This window comes from Stegodyphus dumicola, chromosome 8, assembly GCF_044657685.1.
Source record: "Stegodyphus dumicola isolate Sdum_Otavi_A_Nest chromosome 8, ASM4465768v1".
Taxonomy (NCBI): domain Eukaryota; kingdom Metazoa; phylum Arthropoda; class Arachnida; order Araneae; family Eresidae; genus Stegodyphus; species Stegodyphus dumicola.
Genome location: NC_140775.1, coordinates 58,797,444 through 58,820,207, shown reverse-complemented (window position 1 = coordinate 58,820,207; position 22,764 = coordinate 58,797,444). Strand labels below are relative to the sequence as shown.

The 22,764-nt window shown below is 29.9% G+C and overlaps 1 protein-coding gene across 4 annotated transcripts in view; it reads right to left on the bottom strand.

Moving 5' to 3' along the window:
- The window catches only part of LOC118179655 (ubiquitin carboxyl-terminal hydrolase 22-like), a 111,923-nt gene that overhangs the window by 55,547 nt on the left and 33,612 nt on the right, over positions 1-22,764 (bottom strand). For 3 of the 4 annotated variants that reach the window (XM_035348821.2, XM_085821889.1, XM_085821890.1), the window contains 4 exons: positions 16,516-16,611; positions 13,529-13,698; positions 6,775-6,922; positions 6,562-6,664 (listed from right to left, as the gene is read on the bottom strand). In XM_035348821.2, coding sequence (XP_035204712.1) covers positions 6,562-6,664; positions 6,775-6,922; positions 13,529-13,698; positions 16,516-16,611 — 517 coding nt within the window. The remainder of the gene's footprint in view (positions 1-6,561; positions 6,665-6,774; positions 6,923-13,528; positions 13,699-16,515; positions 16,612-22,764) is intronic. The other variant, XM_035348828.2, reaches the window with a different exon arrangement.

Below are 22,764 nucleotides of genomic sequence, written 5' to 3'. Positions count from 1 at the left end.
TGAGAGTAGGAGGCTGATTACAAGGGGCCAATGTAATGTTTTCACAAAAACATCAAATAATTTTGCCTGTTAAAGGCAAACTAACTAAGCTGATTGCTGAGCATTATCATCAGAAATATTTACACGTAGGTTCGCAAGCATTATTGTGTTTTATGAGACAGAAATTTTGGCCATTACAAGGTAGGAATTTAACTAGAAAGATTACCCATGAATGTATAATTTGTAGTAAAAATAAACCAGTCACTATCGAACAAATTATGGGGTCATTACCTGCAGAACGCGTAAATCCAAGCTCACCCTTTAATCATGTCGGCACCGATTTTTGTGGTCCATTTTTTATTAGGTACAAGGGACAGAGGAAAGGAACTCTTCATAAGGTATATTTAGCTCTTTTCATTTGCCTTATAACAAAGGCAGTGCATCTCGAACTAGTGAGTGATCTCACCACTGACGCATTTATTGCCACCTTAAAGAGATTTATTGCTAGGCACGGAAAATGCTCAATCATTTTCTCAGACAACGCAAAAAACTTCGTTGGCGCAAATGCTGAATTACAAAGAATTAACAATTTAATTAGAAATCCTGACAAAAAATTAGCAGATTATTTAGGTGAAGAAGGAATAGTATGGAAGTTTATTCCCCCACGGACACCTAATTTTGGTGGACTATGGGAATCTGGAATAAAATCCGTGAAATATCACTTAAAGCGGATTGTAGGTAATGCAAGGTTGACTTTCGAGGAGTTATTAACTGTAGTAACTCAGATAGAGTCTGTTTTAAATTCTCGCCCTATTACTCCCTTATCTTCCGATGTAAATGATTTAGAGGCATTAACACCAGGCCATTTTCTCATTGGAAGACCCTTGAATGCTATAGTAGAACCCGAATTAATTGATATACCTGAAAACAGACTCTCAAGATGGAAACGAACTACCAGATTTGTCCAGTTGATATGGAATCGTTGGCATAGGGACTATTTAAACACACTACAACAGCGTTCAAAATGGAAGGTAGAACAAACGAATATTAAAATAGGTATGCTAGTACTAGTTAAGGAGGATGAGCTTCCTGTCTGTAGATGGGTGTTAGGGCGCATTACAAGAATTTTTCCTGGAGATGACGGTAAGGTTAGAGTAGTAGAAATACAGACAGCAAAGGGCATCATTAAGCGTGGAATTACAAAAATTGCAATTTTACCCCAAGAAGAAGCTTCCTAAGTTAGTTAAGTGTTAGCTTATTATTATAAAACTTGTATTGTAAATTGTATTGTGCACAAAAATTTGTATTGAAAATTGAATATTATTATATTGAATTAAGAGATGTTATTCGTATTGCATTATTGTATAAGGTAGTAATTGTACAATTTTGTAGGTTATTATGAGTATTATCGAACGAAATTATTGAAGTAACCCTTCAATGCCGGGGGGTATGTTAAGTCATTAAGACTATTTAACTGTAAGATTACGTCATTTTTTCTCTTCTTGGCGACTTGCATGGCGCAGATGTTCATTACAGCAACCCTGTAAACGCTTACTCAGTTTTTTTTTATTGCTGTTGTTATTAGTAGTAAGTCATCGCTTGAAAGATGGCACGCATTTGATTAAAGTTGTTGAATAAAATATTTAGTACAGTCCACTTCTAGTTAATTTGAAATTGTTGTATAACAACGCACGCATCGCATGAACAATAATTTTACATATCTTTGAAGAAAAATTTTCTTTCTCTTTATGCATTCTGTTTCTTTCTCCGTTTCCTTTTCATTTTAAATTTTTGCATTTAATTAAAGATTTCTATTATTTTAAAAAAGCTGAATGTATTTAGAATGTATAGGAAAAGCTACTAATTTTATTTCTTTAGTAATATGAACATTCAGAAGAAATATGAAATACATATCATAAGGTCCGGTTACAGAGCTGGTGTGACATAATTTTGTTGAATTTAGTGACACACCAAGCAACAAAATCTAGAAATGGCAAAACTTTTATAATTTAGAACAGGCATTGGAAGCAGAATTTAGGATCCACAGAGATTGCATCAGGTGGGAAAATGCCTAACACCAGCCTTGTGTAAGATTGCATCCAAATCCAAAGAGCACATCCGAATGAGTTGTAATCGTATCTGAATGAAATAATGAGTTGATCTCACAAGAAATCTATGATGATGACATGCATTTTTTAATGAGTTTGCAAAATAAATTGAAAAATATGGATGAAACTCATAAAGCGAAATTTAAGCTCAGGATCATGTACGCTGTGTATGATCCTGTAGATGACTGATGCCATCGATTATTTTTAATTGTATTATGAAAATTCCTTAAAAAATGTATGCTTGCAAAAATTTTATTTTTTTCTGTACAAATAATTATTATTACTCTCTTTCTGTTTATTAATTTTGTATAAATTATTATTATCATTTTCTTCCTGTTTAATTATTTTTGTATTTAAGAATAAATTTATTGGAAAAGCTGGAAATATTGTATTGCTATTTGCTTCAAATGCTGATTTTCTTTCCAAACAAACTTCATAAATTAATTTTAGTAAAAAATCAAATCAAGATCAAGAATCTGTTTTTAGGGGGGGGGGACAGTAAAAATATTACTTAAATAAAAAGAAAACATTATTTTCACTTATTTAAGAATAGCCACAATAGTCAATTCAATAGTGTAAAGCTTTGTATGAGTAATAAAAAATTAATCTTTTGAGAAAATGCTCTTATGAAGTCGAAGAAGGAAAAAATGTAGTGAAATATCCTTAAAACAACAATCAACAGTCTAGACAATTTTGTATCCTGACGATGTTCTCTTCTGTTTTTTAATTATGTTCTCCATGAAAGGAATTTATTTTTAATGAAACTGAATAGCACACATAATTCATAACATGGATTATAATTTAATGAATAGTATTTGTTATTATTATCTACTCTTTATTAATATCATTTTAATGGAATTACGATCATTAAATTCATGCTATTTCTCTGGTAGAAATTCCTAGATAAAGATGAATGTTTATAATTTTGTTGTATTTGAAAACTTGGGTACCTAAAATTTGTCGATGTGAAATTACTTTTGAGACATTGTTCGTAAACAGAAATGACAGCATATGTTGAAATTAAATTCTTTTTGGTGCTTTAATATGCATGTCTGCCAATGAGTGATAGAAAGTCCTCCACGAAGGCATTTCTCCCCTTAGGCAGATAGCCCTCAAGGCTTTGCCATAATTAAATAACCTAACCTAACCTGCCAATGAGTGAAAAATTGTCATAATCTGTCAGCAAATGAAAAATCATTAAAAGTAATTACTTCTGACAACAGACGTGGATGAAACTTATATCTATGTCATCTCAAAGCAACAGACGTGGATGAAACTTATATCTATGTCATCTCAAAGCAACAGACGTGGATGAAACTTATATCTATGTCATCTCAAAGCAGAGCAGAGTTTAATTTGAATTACTCGTGTGACATAAACATATAAGTTTGCAGAATGATCCACAAAAATTCCTGAAAGTTATTATTATTTTGTACTGTATTCTCTCGAGTGTAACCCCCCCTTTTTTTCAGAAAAAGCATATGAAATTCAGGGGCGTGGCTTATACATGCAAATGATTAGAAATATATGCATATAAACAGCTGGCAACACAGCAAAATGTATTTAATGATTGAGCATAAAATACATTGTTGGGTGAACATTTCATAGCATTACATAAGTTCAGTTGTGGTTGCTGACTATGGTGACCAGTTATGGGATACTAGTACTAGTGATAACTGATACCGGTAGTGCAGCCAACTACTGTAGTGATCGACAGTAACAGTGAATAAGGAGTGCTAAGCACAGAAACATGTTTCTTTTGATTAAAAAAAAAAAAAAAAAAAAATGCATGGTAAGTACTGTTTTCTGCTTAACTGCTTTCACACCTTCAAAATGGAAAAATATATACAAGCTATCTGTCACTTATCCTCCAGATTTTCTTTTAATTAGGCATATTTAGAATATCGTATTTCTCCTAAGAGAAATTACATATAAAAATTTGAGATTATATATAAATATGCATGCACATGTTTATAGTATAGAAAGTACTACAGTGCAATGCAAAAATATTCCATACTACTTTGCACAGAAATATGTGCCAACCAAGTATTGGTCTTTCCAAAAAAATATCTCTACACCATTTCGTTCTTTTCCTTTTTTTTACCTTCTTTCATTGGCCACAGCTTAGACCCGTCTTGTAGGTGTGAATAGACCTCCTGTATTTTATGACCTTATGACTACGCCTCTATGTCCTTTATGCCGCCGTCTGAACGCAGCCTTAAGAACCGTACAAACCCTATTAATTGGTCATTCACAGTCAATCTCAAACTTTTCCAAACCAATTATAACCACTAAGCAATTAAAATTAGGTGCGGCATACATTTTCTAAATCACCCGAAGAAAAGACTAGTAGGGTATTTTTCTCATTTTATTCGCCATAAGAATTCTCCGAGATTATTTCATGCTCACAAAATATCTCTCAAGAAAATATTACATTTGTCTAATCTTGTTTCCTTTATAGTCCTAGGACCAAGTAAGCAATATTGGTGACCTGCTCCAAGTGAAGCCTTTTTTCCAAAGCTGCCGTATCTTACAATAAAATAAATTTAAACCTTCTCTTCCAAGCTTTCAGACAAAGAGGTCTTATTTTAAGCTCACATTCGATCCTTAGATGGGTAATCCATAGTTTGCTTCTCATTAACCCTTTGACATGCAATGGTCACGCCCTGAAACCCAAAATTTTCGAATTTTTTTCTCCTCTTCTTTTCGAAATTTTTGAGTGAAAATCAATTTGATTACTGAGCTTTTACCTCTAAGTAACACAAAATGATTGCGGATTCATACATGTTTTAGGTCTTAGTGCTTCAAATTGGACGTTTTTAAAATTCATTTTCAATGAGACAGAATAACTTTCTTTTATTAATATAAACAACTTTAATTTTCAAAAGTTATTCATCGCACATCATGATTTCTATCATAAACAATAAAAAATAGCAATAATAACACTGCATATATATAAAAAAAATTATATGTATGGCATTTGCTTTGTGGTTTCAGGGCACGACCATTGCGCCACTAGAGCATTGTGTCACAATGCTTACAATGTTCTAGAGGCTTGGTGGTCGTGCCTTGAAACCACTGCTCTTCACAATGGCATTTGCTTGCTTCTCAAATAGGAATGTTTATTTTTACCCAGACATAGATAAGAGGTTTTGAAACCACAGTGTTATTTTACTACTAAACAATACATACACTTGCCCAGTAAAAAGGTCTTTCTTTTCCAGAGACATTTATCTGACCTCAACACACTTGCTCCTCAAGCTAGTATTGTGATTTTATAAATTATTTCCTGCAGTTTAAATTTAATGTAAATATACTTTGCTATAATTAAAAATAAAAATCGCATAAAAATTTTTTTTAATTAAAAATATTTTCTGAATATTTTGGAATGAAATACGAATAAAATAAGTATGAATGGGAAACGAATGATCCATACCAAAGCCAAAGCAAACCAAGCCCCCTCCCATTAACATAAAAAACCACAAATTTCATGTGCCAAATCAAAAGAAACTAAATAACGCTGGACATATACCAGTGAAATTTAGATCCAGGCAGTATACATTTTGTAGCACAAGGAAGAAACCTCCTAGAAGATACATGTGTGACACATGCACCAAAAAGACAAAGCATGCTTTGAACAGCGTCACAAAAAAATGTGTTCTTTGAAATGAAAAGAAAAAACACTTAGTCTTTTTCTTTTCCTCATTTTACTCAGTTTTTTTCAATCCATTTAGCCAAATGTCCTTATTATGTAGGTAATTATATTTTCACTGCCATAGAAAAATTGCATAAATGTTTATTTTTTAATTTTTCTGACGATTTACTTCGTAAAATAATGTAGAAAAATTATATATAATGCAATTCTTACATATATTTTTTTAACTCGTAAATTTCGTTAATTTATTGGAAACGCTCACGGAGAAAGGTAAGTTTTTCCCCCTACAACCTCAGTAAGTTTCAAAGTCCTAGATGCACGGTGGTTTCACAGTGTGACCACCGCCCACAGAAAAATGGGCAAGAGTAGATTTTTTTAATTCATATATTATTTGTCTCTAGGATCATAATATTTAATTTCTAGAGTTTTTAGTTACAAAAATTATAAAAATAGTATTGCGTGCGTCAAAGGGTTAAGGGAAGGGAAAACATACAACCTCTCTCTGCGACATATACAAAAGCATAAAGATCCTTTATTCACAATCTAATCGTTTAGATTTTACTGGCACCCACAGCTCAATATCTATTTTCTCGATATTTTCTGTCAAGGAATCAACAATACTTAGAAACAAACCTGAAGCCAGAATCCCTACATAATATTAGCATAAATTCCAGTGAACTGTTATTTATAAAAATAAGTTGAGCTCAATATAAACAAATATACATATAAAGCTTAGAAAAATCAGATAAAAATCAAGACTACAAAATAATCAATAACATAAGCAAATGAACAGACTGTACATTTGCTTTAAACACTTACTTGCAATTTAGACAGGTAATATCTGATTGCAAAAAACCAGAAAACATCTGATCAATAATGCAGTTACAATGTTGATCATTTTTAATATGAAGTTCACTTGGTCCTAAAATAAAATGATACTTAATAAATGCTAATAAATGAACATTTGGATTCACAAAAGCTTTTACATTCAGAATATGGATTTAGGGCAAAATGCATAAAGTAAATAAATACCTTTGCAATGCTGATGCAAAAGATCAAGAATAGCAATAAAACATTCATGTGCATCCTGTTGTTCAAAGCTAGCGAAAGACGTAGCATGATCCCAGAGCATGTCTATTAACTTATTCAGAATTAGAGGAGTATTTCCCCCTGAATAAAACTGAAATACAGAATTCATAGTCTGAATAAAACTGAAATACAGAATACTTAATCTGAATAAGACTGAAATACAGAATACATGGTCTGAATGAAAATAAAAGCTTAAGTTAAAAATCAAAATTAGATAGGATATTTACAAATCAATCCTTTTGTTTCATAAAAATCATAGCTTAAACGTGTACAAAACTATTGATCTTATGTTTCTCAGTTGAGTGAACAATTCTGTTTCACTTCCCAACAATTGTATAATACTTCATGTCATCTAGTCATTAATAATGTGATCTAAAGTAAATTTATTACCATGTTAACTAGCTATCAGACAGTAAATTAACAAATGATAATCTTAACTATAAGCTGCCAATATAAATTATAAAAATAATAAATAAAATCAATATTTAAAAAATTTAAAAGTCATTTGCTAGTAATAAGAATCTATAATTTACAATATGAAGAGGACTGCTGAGAAAACTAATAATCATTATAAAAGAAAAAAAAAAAAAGATTTTAAAAATGGAAATGATGATCATAATAAAGTGGTGATGTGGCTACAGCGCACGTGGTTAGATTGGACACATCTTTTCCCCATTTTAGAACAGATAAAAGGTGCAGATAAATAAGTAAATAAATACTTTTAAAAATCACAAGTATAATTTAAAACAGTATTTTAAGTGGCAAATTTCTTTCGAGTGGAACAACTTTATTTTTACTGAAGTTTTCTGTTTTTGCACTCGATTATCGAATTACAAGGATAAATTCATTTTTGCCAATCAAATTTATTTATTTATATTTAAATTGTTATGATATTATAGTGCAAATGCATTTTAAACATAGCAAAATGTAATAAAAATAAAAACTTTTAGAGAAATATTAAAAAGTTTAGTCAGTATAATGAAGGATACGAACAAATTTTAGGGATTTTGTGGAAAACTGTATTTTAGAGCCAATAAATACTATTAGAACAGGTGCAGTTGTCATAAAATTAATTAGTTTCATTAATGTAAACAAAAATAAATATTAGAAGTAAAATATACAAAACAGATACAAGTAAATAAAAGAAAAATAAATACAAGTAAATAAATATTACCTAACCGTTATTATAAAGGCATAAATATCATTTACAATTGGATTTAGTCCAGCCTAGTTACAAAACTTAAAGATTTTACATATTTTTCTAAATTGTTTGATGTTTTGAATTCTTTTAGGATGATTGCAATTCTTTCCTCCAATTTTACATATGCTTTTTTCCTTTTATTCCAGGTTGCCTAATTTTTTGACTTTCAAATTAAAAGACAATTTTTGTGTTTCTTCTTTCAGTATTTTAACTAATAAGTACACATTAGGCTGGTTTTTGCCAGCAATTGCTTTTAATTTGGAATTCCACCCTTCAGCACAATTATTTGTCCTATGATACTGTCCATACGCATTCCATACTTTAATGGGCATATTTGGATTGTCCATCCTGCTTGACAAATTTATCAATGGATATGGTACGTTTGTCAATGCTAAAAGATGTTCTCCATAAAATACTCTAAGCATCATCTATCTGTTCTATTGGCAAGTAAGCTAATGCAGAAATCATTCTGCAGACATTTCTTATATCTTCGTTCTCTTTATGTTCCTTTACTAGACCCATTTCTTGTATCTTACGCCACAAACATTGATTCAAATGAAAGTTACAACCGGAAATACTGGGAAATTCTAACTTACAGCTATTGATGGCTGCGGCTTCAAAATCCAATTTTATAATGTCCGGCTTCCACTTACAGGGTTCGTACACATTTCTGCACAAGGAAATTAAGTACTTTTAAGGACTTTTAAGGACCATTAATGAAAAAAATTAAGGACCTATGAGCAAATGGGAACTGAATAAATTCAATTGAAGATATTATCTATGCCTGAATTTCCCTTTTGCAATACCATCCTAAAAATAAAATAGATCCTTAAGTAGTACGCATTATTGCTAAACATTAATTAATTAACATAATTGTTAATAAGTTTGAGAATAAAATAAACTTTATGCAATTTATCAAGTAGCATTAAATATTTTACACTTATAATTGTTGGTCATATTTGAAAGAAGATAAGTGACATTTACGTTTTACTAAAAGTCAGCTTTTGGTTGATTTTTGTTATGTCTCATTTTGTCACATACTTGGTCAGTCTAGAGGATTAGTAAATAATCAGGCAGATTTTATATCAAACTGCATAGGTTAAAATGAGAAGTAAGATCATAATCAGCATAATTCATAACCAAAAGACCGAATGTTGTCACCACTGCTGCTTGTCTAGAGAGAGACCTGCTGATTAGAACAAACCTGAAAGGCCTGATGTAGGCAAATGTTGAAAGTTAGTCAGGTTCTGTTTGATGCAGTTAGTGTCGTAGCTTCGTGTACAGTTCCAGGGGTTGTAACCCAGTTAATATACTTTAAGGTTCCAATAAGTCATTAAAGCACCAGAGGTGATGAGTTGTTTTGCATTATTTTAAGTAGATACATAGATTATATTTTTCTTGAATTTTTACATTTTTATATTTTATCTTGTGACCACTGTGAGTATTAATGAAAGGCAATAACTCGCTTTAATATGTAGAGATAATTTTTAAGGGTAAGCAGTTAGTTATAAATAATTAAATTAGGTAGTTTGATAACCTTAGTCATTATGGATTTACATGACCACTATTAAATTTTACATTTTAATAATATTTGTTAAAAAAAGCCCTATTAAAAATCAAAATCTAATAAAATTTCACAGTTTAAAGTATATGTAATTTATGACACAGATTCTTAAACGATATTAAGATAATTATGCATTAAAAGCTACAGAACATTTATGTTTTGTAACAACAACAGTCAACAAAATATTTATCCGTCATTTTATTTGAAGCCTTCCCAGACATTTTGGCAAGTTTATATCGATTTCCTTCTCTTTAAGCATCTTTTCTAACAATTAGAGATTTGTCTCAATATGCAAATCAATGCTCTCACTAGTTTCTGCATCTCCTAACTTGTCAACCTCTCCACAATGTACCTATGAGGGTTTAATTGATCTGGTAAAAGTTAAATAGTCCAAAACTCCCGACAGGCATGAAGCATATTATCACTATGTCTGAAATTAACTAAAATATCAGACAAAGGTTTAAATAAGCGTCTTATTTAAAAAGAGCTTAGAACATAAAGGCTCAAAGATTATACAATTTAATTTTAATTTAATCTGGCTCAATAACTCTATCATATGAGGAAATAGAAATGGGGAATTATAGTAAAGGTTGAAATCATAAACAATTGGGTAATTTACATAATAATAACTGCACATACCTATGAAGAATAAATTTCTTTATGTATTCAGTTTCTTTCTTCAACAACGTTTCCTTTTCATTTTATAATTTTTGGATTTAATTAAGGATTTATGTTATTATAAAAAACACTAAATGCATTTAGAATGTACAGAAAAAAAGCGGCTAATTTTATTTCTTTAGTAATATGAACATTCAGAAGTAATATGAAATATATATAGTAAAGGCCGCTTAGAGCTGATGTGGCAGAATTTCTAGAATTTAGTGACACACCGAACAAAAAAGTCTAGAAATGGCAAAACTTTCAGAATTTAGAGCAGGCATTGGAAGCAGAATTTAGAAAGGCACTAGGCAACAGAATTCAGGATCCACAGAGATTGCATCAGAAGGGAAAATGCCTAGTGCCAGCTCTGTGTATGATGCATTAAGAAATATTAGATGAATCTTTTAAATTGTAAGTTTTCAATTTCTTTATTAATAAAAAAATTCCTTTCTATAATGCCTGCCCATGTGATAAAATCAGAAGCATTTTTGATATTTTCCATGCTTCTGTCTAGTGAAAAGTAGAGAAAATAAATATGTTAAGATTCTAGTATCAGAAGTAAAACATTTAAATATTATGTTTTCATTGTTCTTCCAGATGTTCTCCAAAATTTAAGAAATTCATTGCAAACTTTCTGTAAAATACATCCATTATGTGTTGCTACCATGGAGACATTTTTCATTTTGTCATATATTTCTCGAATCTTCTAGAATCGTGGGTCTATAAATTTTGCCTTCAAATCCTTTGAAACTTTCCAAGCTGCAATGTTTAAAATCCTAAAGAAAAAATCCCCACCAGTTCTGTAACAGCAAAAAGCCAGAAATATTTTGGGAAAAAATAGGAGGAAAAAAATATAAAATTAATTTTATAGAGAAAACTGATGCACATTCTGAGAATTTTGAATATTCTGAGACAATTACATGGGAAAAACTCTTACTATGAAAAAATTAAAAACAAGACATTTTAAAATTAATTACATCACTAATTTTGCTTTTGCTAAGAGCTGTTTCATAAATTGTGCTTTATAGCATTATATCTTGTTTATTTTTCAGATTTAAAATATTGTATAAGTAGTTGCCAAAATGAAACTTTATAATATTACAGTGAAAAATAAAAATGTCTTATTTTAATGTTATTTTTTAAATATAATTTCAATACATTACTATTATTTTGATGAAATTTATTAATGTTATGATGTTTAAAAAAAATCGTCAAAAAATTCTCGAATTAAAAAGTTTACATAGAAACTAATTTTAAAATCGCCAAAATATTGAAAGTCGCCAAATTTAGAACCGTTTAATAAAAGAATTCACATCGGCAAAAGCAAAAAGTTGTTTAAGAGCTCTTTACTAGAAAAAATTAATTTCGAAAGGCTTATGTTTCACTTCTTGCTTAGAAACTCGGATATCCCATCATTTATATTAAAAATAAAAACAAATTATAACTCATGAACCCATTCAAAAGATAACAATATATACGGTAGTGAATCGCCAAAAATACTCCTCAAAATGCTAATTCACACTCAAAATGACAGTCGTAAAAACAGACAGAAATTTCAGATGATTAAAATTAAGGGCCTTCTGATGATTTTGGCCAAAATTAAGGACTTTTAAGGACCAAAAATCGATTCCAAAAGAATCTAAGGACGTTTAAGGACTGTACGAACCCTGCACTTAGGACACCAACGTTTCACTTCCTGAAACACTGCAATGTAAGTTGCTTGTCTCTTATCAGACAAAAATGCAAAAAGCGCTGGATAAATGTTGGTCGTAGTTGCTAAACTCCTTAAGTTGACGTGTGTTGTATATATTTGAACAAATTGTTTCGGACAACTTTTAAATGTTCCACCTAAGAGAAAAGTCTCCATTTTCCAAAAGGTACCAAGATTCTTCTCCTCCAAATATTAAAATTCTGTTATCTTGGTCCTTTTTAAAGTCTAAATGAAGAAAGTTTTTTTCTCCATTAAAAAGCATAAGTGCTTCGTTTGCAAACTGACTGTCGTTGGCATTTTGGGTGGCTCCCAAAGTTTTTCTCCTCTTCTTACATAAAACAGTCTTGTTGGCATGCAGGAATGTTCAGTTTTCTTCAGTAATTCATAATGAAAATTTGTCTTTACATTTCCTTTACAATGATGTGTCTTTTCTTTTACACATACCCAACTCAACATTCTTTTCCTTTTTTTTGTAGAGAGTAATTTTGTTGAAATGGCTATGGGTTCCACCACAGACGTTTTTCAATGCTATAAAACGACATACACACTTCATAAGGATCAAACATCTACTGGGTAAAAATAAAAATTGAGAAAAAACTTTTCTCTTAAAAGTATCAGCTTATCTCTACAGCAAGTGCAAAACTTGAAACCACACAACAGATGACATGTGACGGATTAGGGAAACAACACAATAGGTGCAAGAATGTCCGCTCTGCCCACCCAGCTACCTTCACATGTCCGCTCTGACCACGACGTAACCTAATAAAGTACATAATAATAATAAAAAGCATAATGAAGCTGTACTGCAATCTTTGACCAAATCATTGTGAATCTTATGTTACTGAGAATTTTATTATTTATTATTTTTATTTTTAGTTTATTTATTTATTATTTTTTTGAAAAATAAACTTAGAATTAAATAGATTTCTTATGACAGGCTTCCCTGCTGTCTTTTCTTACAAATTGTGAGGAAAAAAATTACTTAAAATCTAAAATGAAATCTAAAACTTTTCAAAGTGGCAAAATTTTACTTTTATTTGATATTATTTTTGACATTTTTTTCAAATAAGAAAATATGGAAGAAGATATTTTAAAGAAAGCATCACACTTCATCAACAGTAAAAATTATTTTGTGCAGGCACATTAACTTATTTCAATAAGATAATGCAACAAATATTAAGTGCCTTCTTTTGAAGAAGAAAAGCAAATGTTCTTGCACATTTAAAATGTCAGTCAATTTTAATGAACTGAACTTAAAGTTTCTATTCAACAGTTTTATGTGATGATTTATGATACAGAATACTTAGCATAATTTTAAAATTAAGGTTATAATGAATGCAATCATGCTTTTAAAAATGTAAATTACAATATTCTGTTTAAAGCATAGATTTGTTAAAAGCAAAATATATTTATTAAAAATAAAAGTATATTTGTTAAAAGGAAAAAAAATTACCACATAAAACTACATTTAAAACTCAATATAAATTAAAACTTAAAATGTAGATGAAAACTTTATAAATTAAGATAAAGGAAAGCTAAAATATTTTCAATAATTTACTACCTCTTGGAATAATCTAGCCATTTCACAACCCAGGCATGAAGAAGGATCATTAGTAGGACAAATGTGTTTTTCAGCAAGAAAATAATCTCGCAGAACAGGTGTATGCATTAGAGCTTGTACAATGCAATTTACAAAACATGTATTTCCCATATTTACAAGACCTCGTAATCCTGAAATATTATAATAAAAGTAAATTTCACACTCATATAAACTAAAGCTTCTAAAATTAAAAGAAACTGAAGCCAAAGCAAGGCAATTCCACAACAATATTAATAATTACATCCTTGTAAAAGTGGTTTAACATAATATCTAAACAATTCAGAATTAAAAAAAGTATCATAGTAGTGCAAACTTGAAAACTAAAAATGGAAAAGGGGAAAAAAAAATATGCAAGATAATAAAAATATAAAAATTAATCTCCTTTTACTGAAAACCTAATTCAGAACTCATCAAGGGAAAATAAATTAAAGCTTCATAAAAGTCGATTAATATGCTTCAAAAACATGTTTTACTCTCCTTGTTTATTTGAGACAGAAAAAAAAAAAAAAAAAAAAAAAACTTCATTACATTAAAATTCATATAAAACCGAAAAAGTGAATCATACACACACACACACACACACATATATATATAATTCAATATAGGGAAAATAAAAGAAATTATCTCCTAGGAAATCCAAAGTGAAATTTAGTACACTTTTGAAATTTAGTGTGCTACTGTAGTAAAAACTGGCTAGAAACCATTTTTGAAAGCTAATATGCATAGTTGTGGAAACAGTGGAATAAAGAAAAAGCAGTGCAAATTAAAAAAAGAAAAACAGTACTATAAAACAGAAGCTCCTGCACTGCGCTACAACCAGCAGCACTGGGAGATGGCCTCTTTTGTTACCTGTCCTAGAATAGTTGTCATGCCGTTTTGAACAGTTTGAATTATGTGAAAACACTCTGCATGTAGAACTAATTTAATAATTCTGACAAAAAAGCAGACAGAATCCAAACTTCTTTGCTAAAAATAAAAAATATCAACGAATTTTCAAAAGGTTCTTTAACTCTCTTAGCTCATGACTCAATACATCCTAAATGATGCCATTCCTATATATTTTCTATATATTCACTTCCTTCAAAGACCATGCAAACCTCACTAACATCTAAATTTAAGTATCACAAGTTTTATAATTATTATAAAATTTTTCCATGAATATTTTTAACACAGAAGTACATATGAATCTTTTTAGTTTTGGTTAACTAAATAAAAATCTGGAAATGTACATAAAACATTTTCAGAAATTGTGTGGCAATTTTAAATTATACTTTGGACATTTAGATCATAGTGCTGTTTTCAAAAGAAATTATAAACATTGAATATAACTGATGATTCAAAATTTATTGAATTGTTAGTTGATACTGAAGCTAAGCCACTTTTTAAAAATAACATTTTCAATTACTTTTGAACTAACATAAATGTACAAAAATATCTGAAACTTTTCACAATGTGGTATTTCTATTTGTACTTGCATTTCCAAGATCATATATAACTGAATCTGGTTTTAGTGATGTTAATTTTCCCTTAACAAAACACAGAAAAATGTTAGATGTAGAATTCCATGAACTTCACAAATATTAAACCAAACATTGTCAATTTTGCCTACAGCCATTGATCACACCTATCACAATGAAAGTGCCCATTAATTCTACTAACTCAATAAAAGTTTTAGTGCAATGCATCTAAAAGATATATTAGATCTAAATCTAATATATCTTTTAGATAAATATATTAGATCTAAATATAAAAATCACATAAGGACTTTTTTTTGGGGGAGGGAATGGTGCAAGGGGCTCATAAAAAGTTGAGGAAAGGCCAAGAATAAAAAAAAGTTTGAGAATCCCTCTGTAAGAGCTTTTATAATCACAATTATTTTATTTATCAGTTTCTTGAATGAAATGTTAATAAATGATCTCAAGATGGGATTGAGGTAATTCAGTGGAAAAAAGCATTCACACTCACAGTGCATTTAATTATATTTTTAAAAAAAGTTTAAGTACTTTTTTATTTAATAATCTGCAATGTATGAATACATTTTAAATATTTACTTATGTATTAATACAGTAGACACTGCTTAACATGATAGCAGTTAATGTTATTGATTTTTTTAAATCCTACTCATTCCTATATGAAAACATGGAAATTACATAGCTTATTATAATCAACAGTTCAGTTAATATAATCAAACTATAACAGAATAAATGTTTTTGCAGACTGTTTTTTCTCCCCCCTTAAATGAAAAGTTACTGAACACAACTATGACAAACCAAGGAATTTTTTTTTAATAGTTCACTTAAAATTTGACGCAGGCATGTTTTTTTTTTTTTTTTTTTTTTTTTTTTTTTTTTAATGAGGGATGCCTTTCAGGCATTAAGATTAAGGGTAATAATTTCTAGAAACGTTATGAACACTTCATAAACAAACTTTCACATTTTCCTAATTAAAATGATGTGAGAATACTATCCATTTAAATGTTTCATATTAAATTAGTTAAATTCCATTGCTGCTTTGAAGGATATTTTTTCCTCATCATTTAATACTATGGACAAATGTGATACATTAAGCAGTCCTAAGTATAATCCAAACTTAATGCAAAGACTAGAAAAGATATAACCATAACTCAAAAAAGTATGGCTCAAAATTCTCAGTGTATGCAGGCAATCAAATTGGTACATTATATAAAAATTATGTGCAGTAATTTATATCTTGGTAAGTTATATATGCATATTTACATATCATCGCATGGCTATTCTTAGACAGTATTTGGCAAAAATATTGATTAATTTGTGATGAGATTTTCCAGAATATTCTTCATTTTTGGCTTTCCAAAGTCTGACTGTCTTAATTAACTATTCAGTTATTATGAAACAAATTGCTAGAATAATGTTAAGGATGTCATTATAAGGTTGTGTAACATGCATAAAATGAAAAGAACTAAGACTTACCTAAATATGAATTACCAATAAATTTTCTAACTTGACATTCTTTTAAAATCTGTATTTCTGTAGAACTTGGCTCCCAAGGAGAATATAAGTCTAATCCTAAATGAGGGGGGACAAAAAGATACACTAAAACTCATTCAAGAATTTTCCTTCATCAAATCCTGAATTTTCTTACTTCAATAACACTACCTTTTTTACATAAAATGTTTTGTCTTGAAAAATTTTCCTACTTAAGAAGTTGATTATAATCTTTTAAGAAACTTTTCCTTCAGTCTGTAAACAGGAATTTTTCTTTATTTTCTCAAAGAAATAATTCTGATTTCACTTATTTCCCCAGTCTGAAATAGAATGGAAATCAACAGTTTAGTTTTTAGCAGTGATAACCTTTTTCCTTATCAGTGTCTCTTTACTGACCAACTGACTATATGTTGATTGTGGTTACCATAATGATTAGCAAGATCCTAGGAAAATTTAGCTATATAAGGTGGTGCAAAAAGTTGCTTACATTTTCTGTCTGCTTTCTTTCTTGATACTTTTATAATATGCAACATAGACTTAGAATGGGAAAAAGAAGAATGCCAGTCAACTTTTCAATCCATTTTAAAATAGAATAACCAATTCTGAGGAAACTTCAGTGTTTCAACGCATTAAAACATTGCATAAAATTATAATAGCTACAAGAACTCATGAATAACTAGAAAATTTTGTGAAGACTATTTAACTCTTAAAAAAAAATACGGAAAATTTTACTCTTTATGGATAAATGCACAGCACATTAAAAGTGTTAACCTTTATGAAAATATAAAAAAGAGTTTTCTTGCCAGTGACCAAAGAATTATTGACATATTTATGCAGTGTTTTCATGCATGATGATACATTGGCTCCTGCAAAAATAAGAATCCGTGGAAAAGTATGAAAGCTCAATGCTTTAAAGTTTATGCATTTTACGATGAGACTAAATAATATGGGAATCAATTATGACAAACTGCTTAAATAAAGCAGGATTTTCTCTTGGAGTATAACTGAGGAATAAAACCTTGGCATTAACAAAAATGATAGGGGCACACAACACAATAAAATGGATTTCAACTAAACTTTCAATGAGCTTGTAAATGTGGATAATGACATTATACTGTGAGAAATTTTAGCTAAAAAATAAAAAAAAAATTAAAAAATTAAAAAAAATGGAAATTTGATAAAAGAACCATGAACTAATTGTTCCCATTTAAGAAAAAACAGTACATATTAGATTGAAAATGTTCTATCATTATGTAGAAAGTCAAGAAAATTTTCCCTCACACATGAAGATTATCTATCTAAGGGGTGTGGATACCCTCCTACAGAAATGTTTTAAGGAAATGGACTTGTATTCATGTTACACATGGAGAAAACCATAAAAAGTCCCATTAGCCAGTCTATTCGGTGGGATCTAAATCCAGGCAAGAATTTATGACAACTTCAGTTGTCATTTACAGCTGATTAAAAAGGGCAGGAACAGTCAATATTAGGTATTTTTTCATAAAATTAATTAATGAAAAATTTGCAGAAAAATATATAAAAAAAATTCGAAGAAAATGCTAATAATTTTGTTCTGTTTTTGCATATTTAAATAAAAATTAAAGCATTTCTAAAATAGCTTAGTTTAAATTTTAATAAAAGAATTAGGTTTTAAAACACTAATTTAATTAAAAAGAAAATTTTATGTGAATTATTTAAATTCAATTTTAAAATAAAAATAAATGGATTTTAATATCAAAACAATAAGTTACAAGTTTATTATTATTGTTACGATTACAGTATCTGTGAATAACTGTGCCTTGGAAAATTTTTTAACATGTTTGCTGCTGATCACACCATGATGTGTGATGTGATGTTATCACTGAAGAGTCAATCATGCACTGGTGCAGGAAGTACAGTGCCTCATTGTTTATTCTCCAGTTCAATCAGCATTACATTGAGTATGTAAACTTGTATTGCCATGGAAAAAAGGTTAGAAACTAGTTGTAAATATACTAAGTTAAATTAAAGCAGAGTTTCGTTAAATGCAAAGATTACACACAAATAACATTATTAAATATATATTTTGTTATAATATCATTGTACTACCTTCTAATAAATTCATTTGCAATATATATATTTGTAATACAGTTTCATACAAAAATAATACGTACATACTGTTATTTATTTTTCTTATTTTGATTTATTTTTAAAAGCCACATACCAGCATGTAAAATGGCATTGGGGAAATAATTTTACCTCTAGTGCCAGTCACATGCTTGTGTGTAGTCATATAATTCTTTGATTAAATGCTTAGCAATGAGTGTCATAATCATCTTCTATTATATTTTTTAAATCATATTTCTCATAATAAGTCAGTCAGCATATGGATATAACCTACTTCTATATCAGGACAATAATCATCAACATAATCTCTAATGACTGGCAGCGAAAGTGTTAAATAGCTTGTGCTATATTTTTATCCATGATAATGTAAATATACACACACATGCATATATCTATGTACACATGCATTACTTTTTACATAAGGTGTCTTTGTAAATACCATTTGAAATTTCATTCCTGCTTGAAAATGAATGCATGAACAAGCTTTTGGCTTTCTTTGCACAGAATTAAATGCTATTTGCACTCATGGCATCAGTCCACATACTTCACAGTGTGAGGCTAAAATGTTAATTGAAAACTACAGACATTTATTGCCAGATATGTGAAGTGCTTGATTAGAATGCAATAATTGACTAAGTGTAAAAATGGATGAGAAGTGTGTTGGAGCCTGATCGTCTGCTATACAAAAACTTTCTCCTCTACCGTCTTTGCCTAGCAACGAATCTTGTAATGCGCATGTGTCAATATCGTCTGTTTTTTGTAATTCTTTTTATTAGCTTGTTCGATGAAAATTTTGGTGCTTGGATTTTTGAATGGCTGCTAATTAAGCGGTTAATTTTTCACTAAAATAAAAGATGGATTTAAAAGAAAATTAGTTTCGTTATTTCGTAGCTACAGTTCATAACAGTGGTGGTCTGATGAGCCGGAGAGGAATTGGCTAAATAAATTGTTGTTTCGAACGTTAAAAGCAATAAAAACTTTAGTTTGACAGTGTATTAAAAAAGAAAATGGCTAACGCAGATGATGAACTGAACAGTAGAGATAATTCTGCAGTATTGTTATTAGATGAAAAATTAAAAGTGCTGAATCGACGTCGTGGAAACTTTAAAACTAGGATTACAAAATTAGAAACTTTTTTGAAAGATTCAAATTTGAATGCTGACAAGACATGCCTTCAAATCAAATTGGATATGGTTTTGGACATATTATCTCAGATCGAATCGTTGCAACTGCAATATTATGATGTCATTGATGATGAAAATTTATTGAATGTGGATTTAGAATTTGAAGAAATGACCGTTTAGAAGAAATAAAGGTAAGCTTACAAACATTATTATTAAATTCAGATTTAGTTGATAAATCTTTAACGAAAATTATTAAGGATCCTAATACTATCTCTATTAAGTTACCTGATTTAAGCTTACCAGAATTTGACGGTTGTATTGAGAAGAGTAATTTTTAAAAACAATTTGATAATTTGATTACAAATAACTCTTCTTTAAATGATATTCAAAAATTGTTCTAATTACGTTCTGCATTAACCTTTTGAAGACGGGATGGCCATTATAGTGGCCATAGAGTCCTCTCTTTGAAAAACGGGGTTGTCCACTTAGTAGCCATGCCTTTTTCCCCCCATTTTCCAGGCTGAAAAACGGGGTGAAATGTCAAATTAGACGTCCCTGGGGTTTTAACCACTTATCTCTTTCAAAGGTCTTCCTTTTGTGACATAGATGCACCCCTCTGGGAATCCATTAAACTACACACAAGAATCTTGGTTGCAAATAGGAGGTGATTTCTTAAAGGGGGAAAGCATTTGGTTCAAGATTCCCCGTCCTTTGGTAGCATTTACTGCTACCAAAGCCCAGGCCTCAAAAGGTTAAAAGGAGATGCGAAAGCTGTAGAAACTCCAGAAGACAGTTTTCAATCTTTATTTGAGGTTTTAATTGATAGATATGAAAATAAACGGTTGATTGTTAATTCTCATATTATGAATATTTTAAATTTTGAGAAAATACATGTTGAATCTTATAAGTCTTAGAAATCTAGTTAATATTTTGAACAAAAAAACTAAGAGGTTTTAAACTTAATGAAATTAGAAGCTAATGAACTAACACGTCAATTCCTAATAAATATTGTCATTCAAAAGTTAGATAAAGAAACAAGAAAACAATATAAACTGAGCTTAACATCAGCTGAATTACCCAAATTTAGAAGGTTCATGGAATATTTAGAAAAACGATCCCAAATGTTAGAAAATTTACATAGAGTTCAATTACCGTCACTAAAAACTAAAACTTCTTATACAAATAAAACCAGAAAATTTTCTGTTAAAGTCCAACAGCAATTCCTGCATATTGTGTAAAATGTCACATTTGGTATATAGTTCTTCTTTATTTTTAAAAATGACTCCATTGCAAAGATTTAATATTGTTAAAAAACATGCACTTTGTATAAACTGTTTAAGTGATAAATATAAGCTTACATCATGCAAATCCAAATATTCTTTTCGTTTATGCCAAGGAAAGCACAATTATCTATTATGTTGGTCTGAAACTAAATTTCCTCGTGTGAAAAAACTTCTCCGAAGTTTTTTCACACGATATTTCACCAAGTTTGCAATCGGAAAATCTTCCCATTTCAGATACTGCAGATGCTCCCTACTTCACCCGATGTAATAAAAAATCCAAACTTAACTGAAGTGGTAAAGACTTTTGCATCTTTAAATAAAATGTCAAACAAAAACAGTTTTGCCTTCTACAGCCATGATTAAGGTTCGGTCACCAATTCGGAGAGATTATGTTATATTAGCAGCAGAGCGATACTTGACAGTGCATCTTAATCGCATTTTATGACCTTGCAGTTTGCTTCTTTGCTTGGTCTTCACAAACATAAGGTAAATATTCCTGTTAATGGTTTTAGTGGAAATATAAAGAATATTAAATGGAAATTAAATGACATTCTCATTAGTAATAATGACTCTTCTTTCAATTCAGTAATAGACTTTCTTGTTGTACCTAAAATAACAGACTTTGCACCTGAATAAATGTAGAAAATCTGAAAATACCTGAGCATATATACTTAGCAGATCCAAATTTTGACAAACCAGGAAGGATTGACCTCATATTGGGTGCCAAACATTTTTTCGAATTAGTGAAGGAGCAAAAGATTCGATTATTTAGTACTTTACTTTTCCAAGAATCAATCTTCGGATTTATTGTTAGTGGATTTGTTGAAACTGAAAATTTACATCAATATTGTGGGCTAATCTCCCAGTCGGAAAGTTTAGAAGAATGTATACATAAATTTTGCCAAATCGAAGAAATAACCAACGAACCCCTTAGAAGCGAAGAAGAGTATTGCGAATTGCATCATCAGAAAGACACATAGGAGAAATGAGAGTGGGCGTTTCATAGTACAGATGCGTATTCGAGGAGAAGCACTTCATTAATTAGGTGATTCAAGAAACACTGCTAATAAACGTCTTAATCAGATGATTAAAAGGTTAAATAAAAACCGAGACATAAAAAGGCTTTATACCGATTTTATCAATGATTATGAAAGCTTAAATCACATAGAAAGGGTTGAAGAAGAAAATCCTCCACCCATTACTTTCTACCTTCCTCATCGTGAAATTTACAAATCTGAAAAATCATCTACGAAATTGCGTATTGTGTTTAATGCATCAGCTTCTTCTACATCAGTATTGAGTCTGAACAACATTTTACTCTCAGGAGAGGTTAAAGAAGATATTTTTGATTTAATTGTTCGATTTTGTCAACATAAAATAGCACTGGTCGTAGACATTAAACAAATGTTTACCCAGATTTTAATTGATTCATCGCACAATAATCTTCACGTATCTTATGGAAAGAGCATGAAGACAATTTACATATTATTTTTTTATTGAACACTGTAACATATGGGACTAAATGTGGTCCTTTTCTAAGAAATCTAAAACAGTTAGCTTTGGATGAACAGGAAAAATACCCTTTAGCTTCTTATGTGATTCTTCCTGATGTCTATATGGACGACAAAGTTACAGGAGCCTCTGATTTTGAGTCTGCTACTTAATTAAAGAATCAACTAATAAAGATATTCGAAAGCTGCAGAATGTCTTTACACAAATGG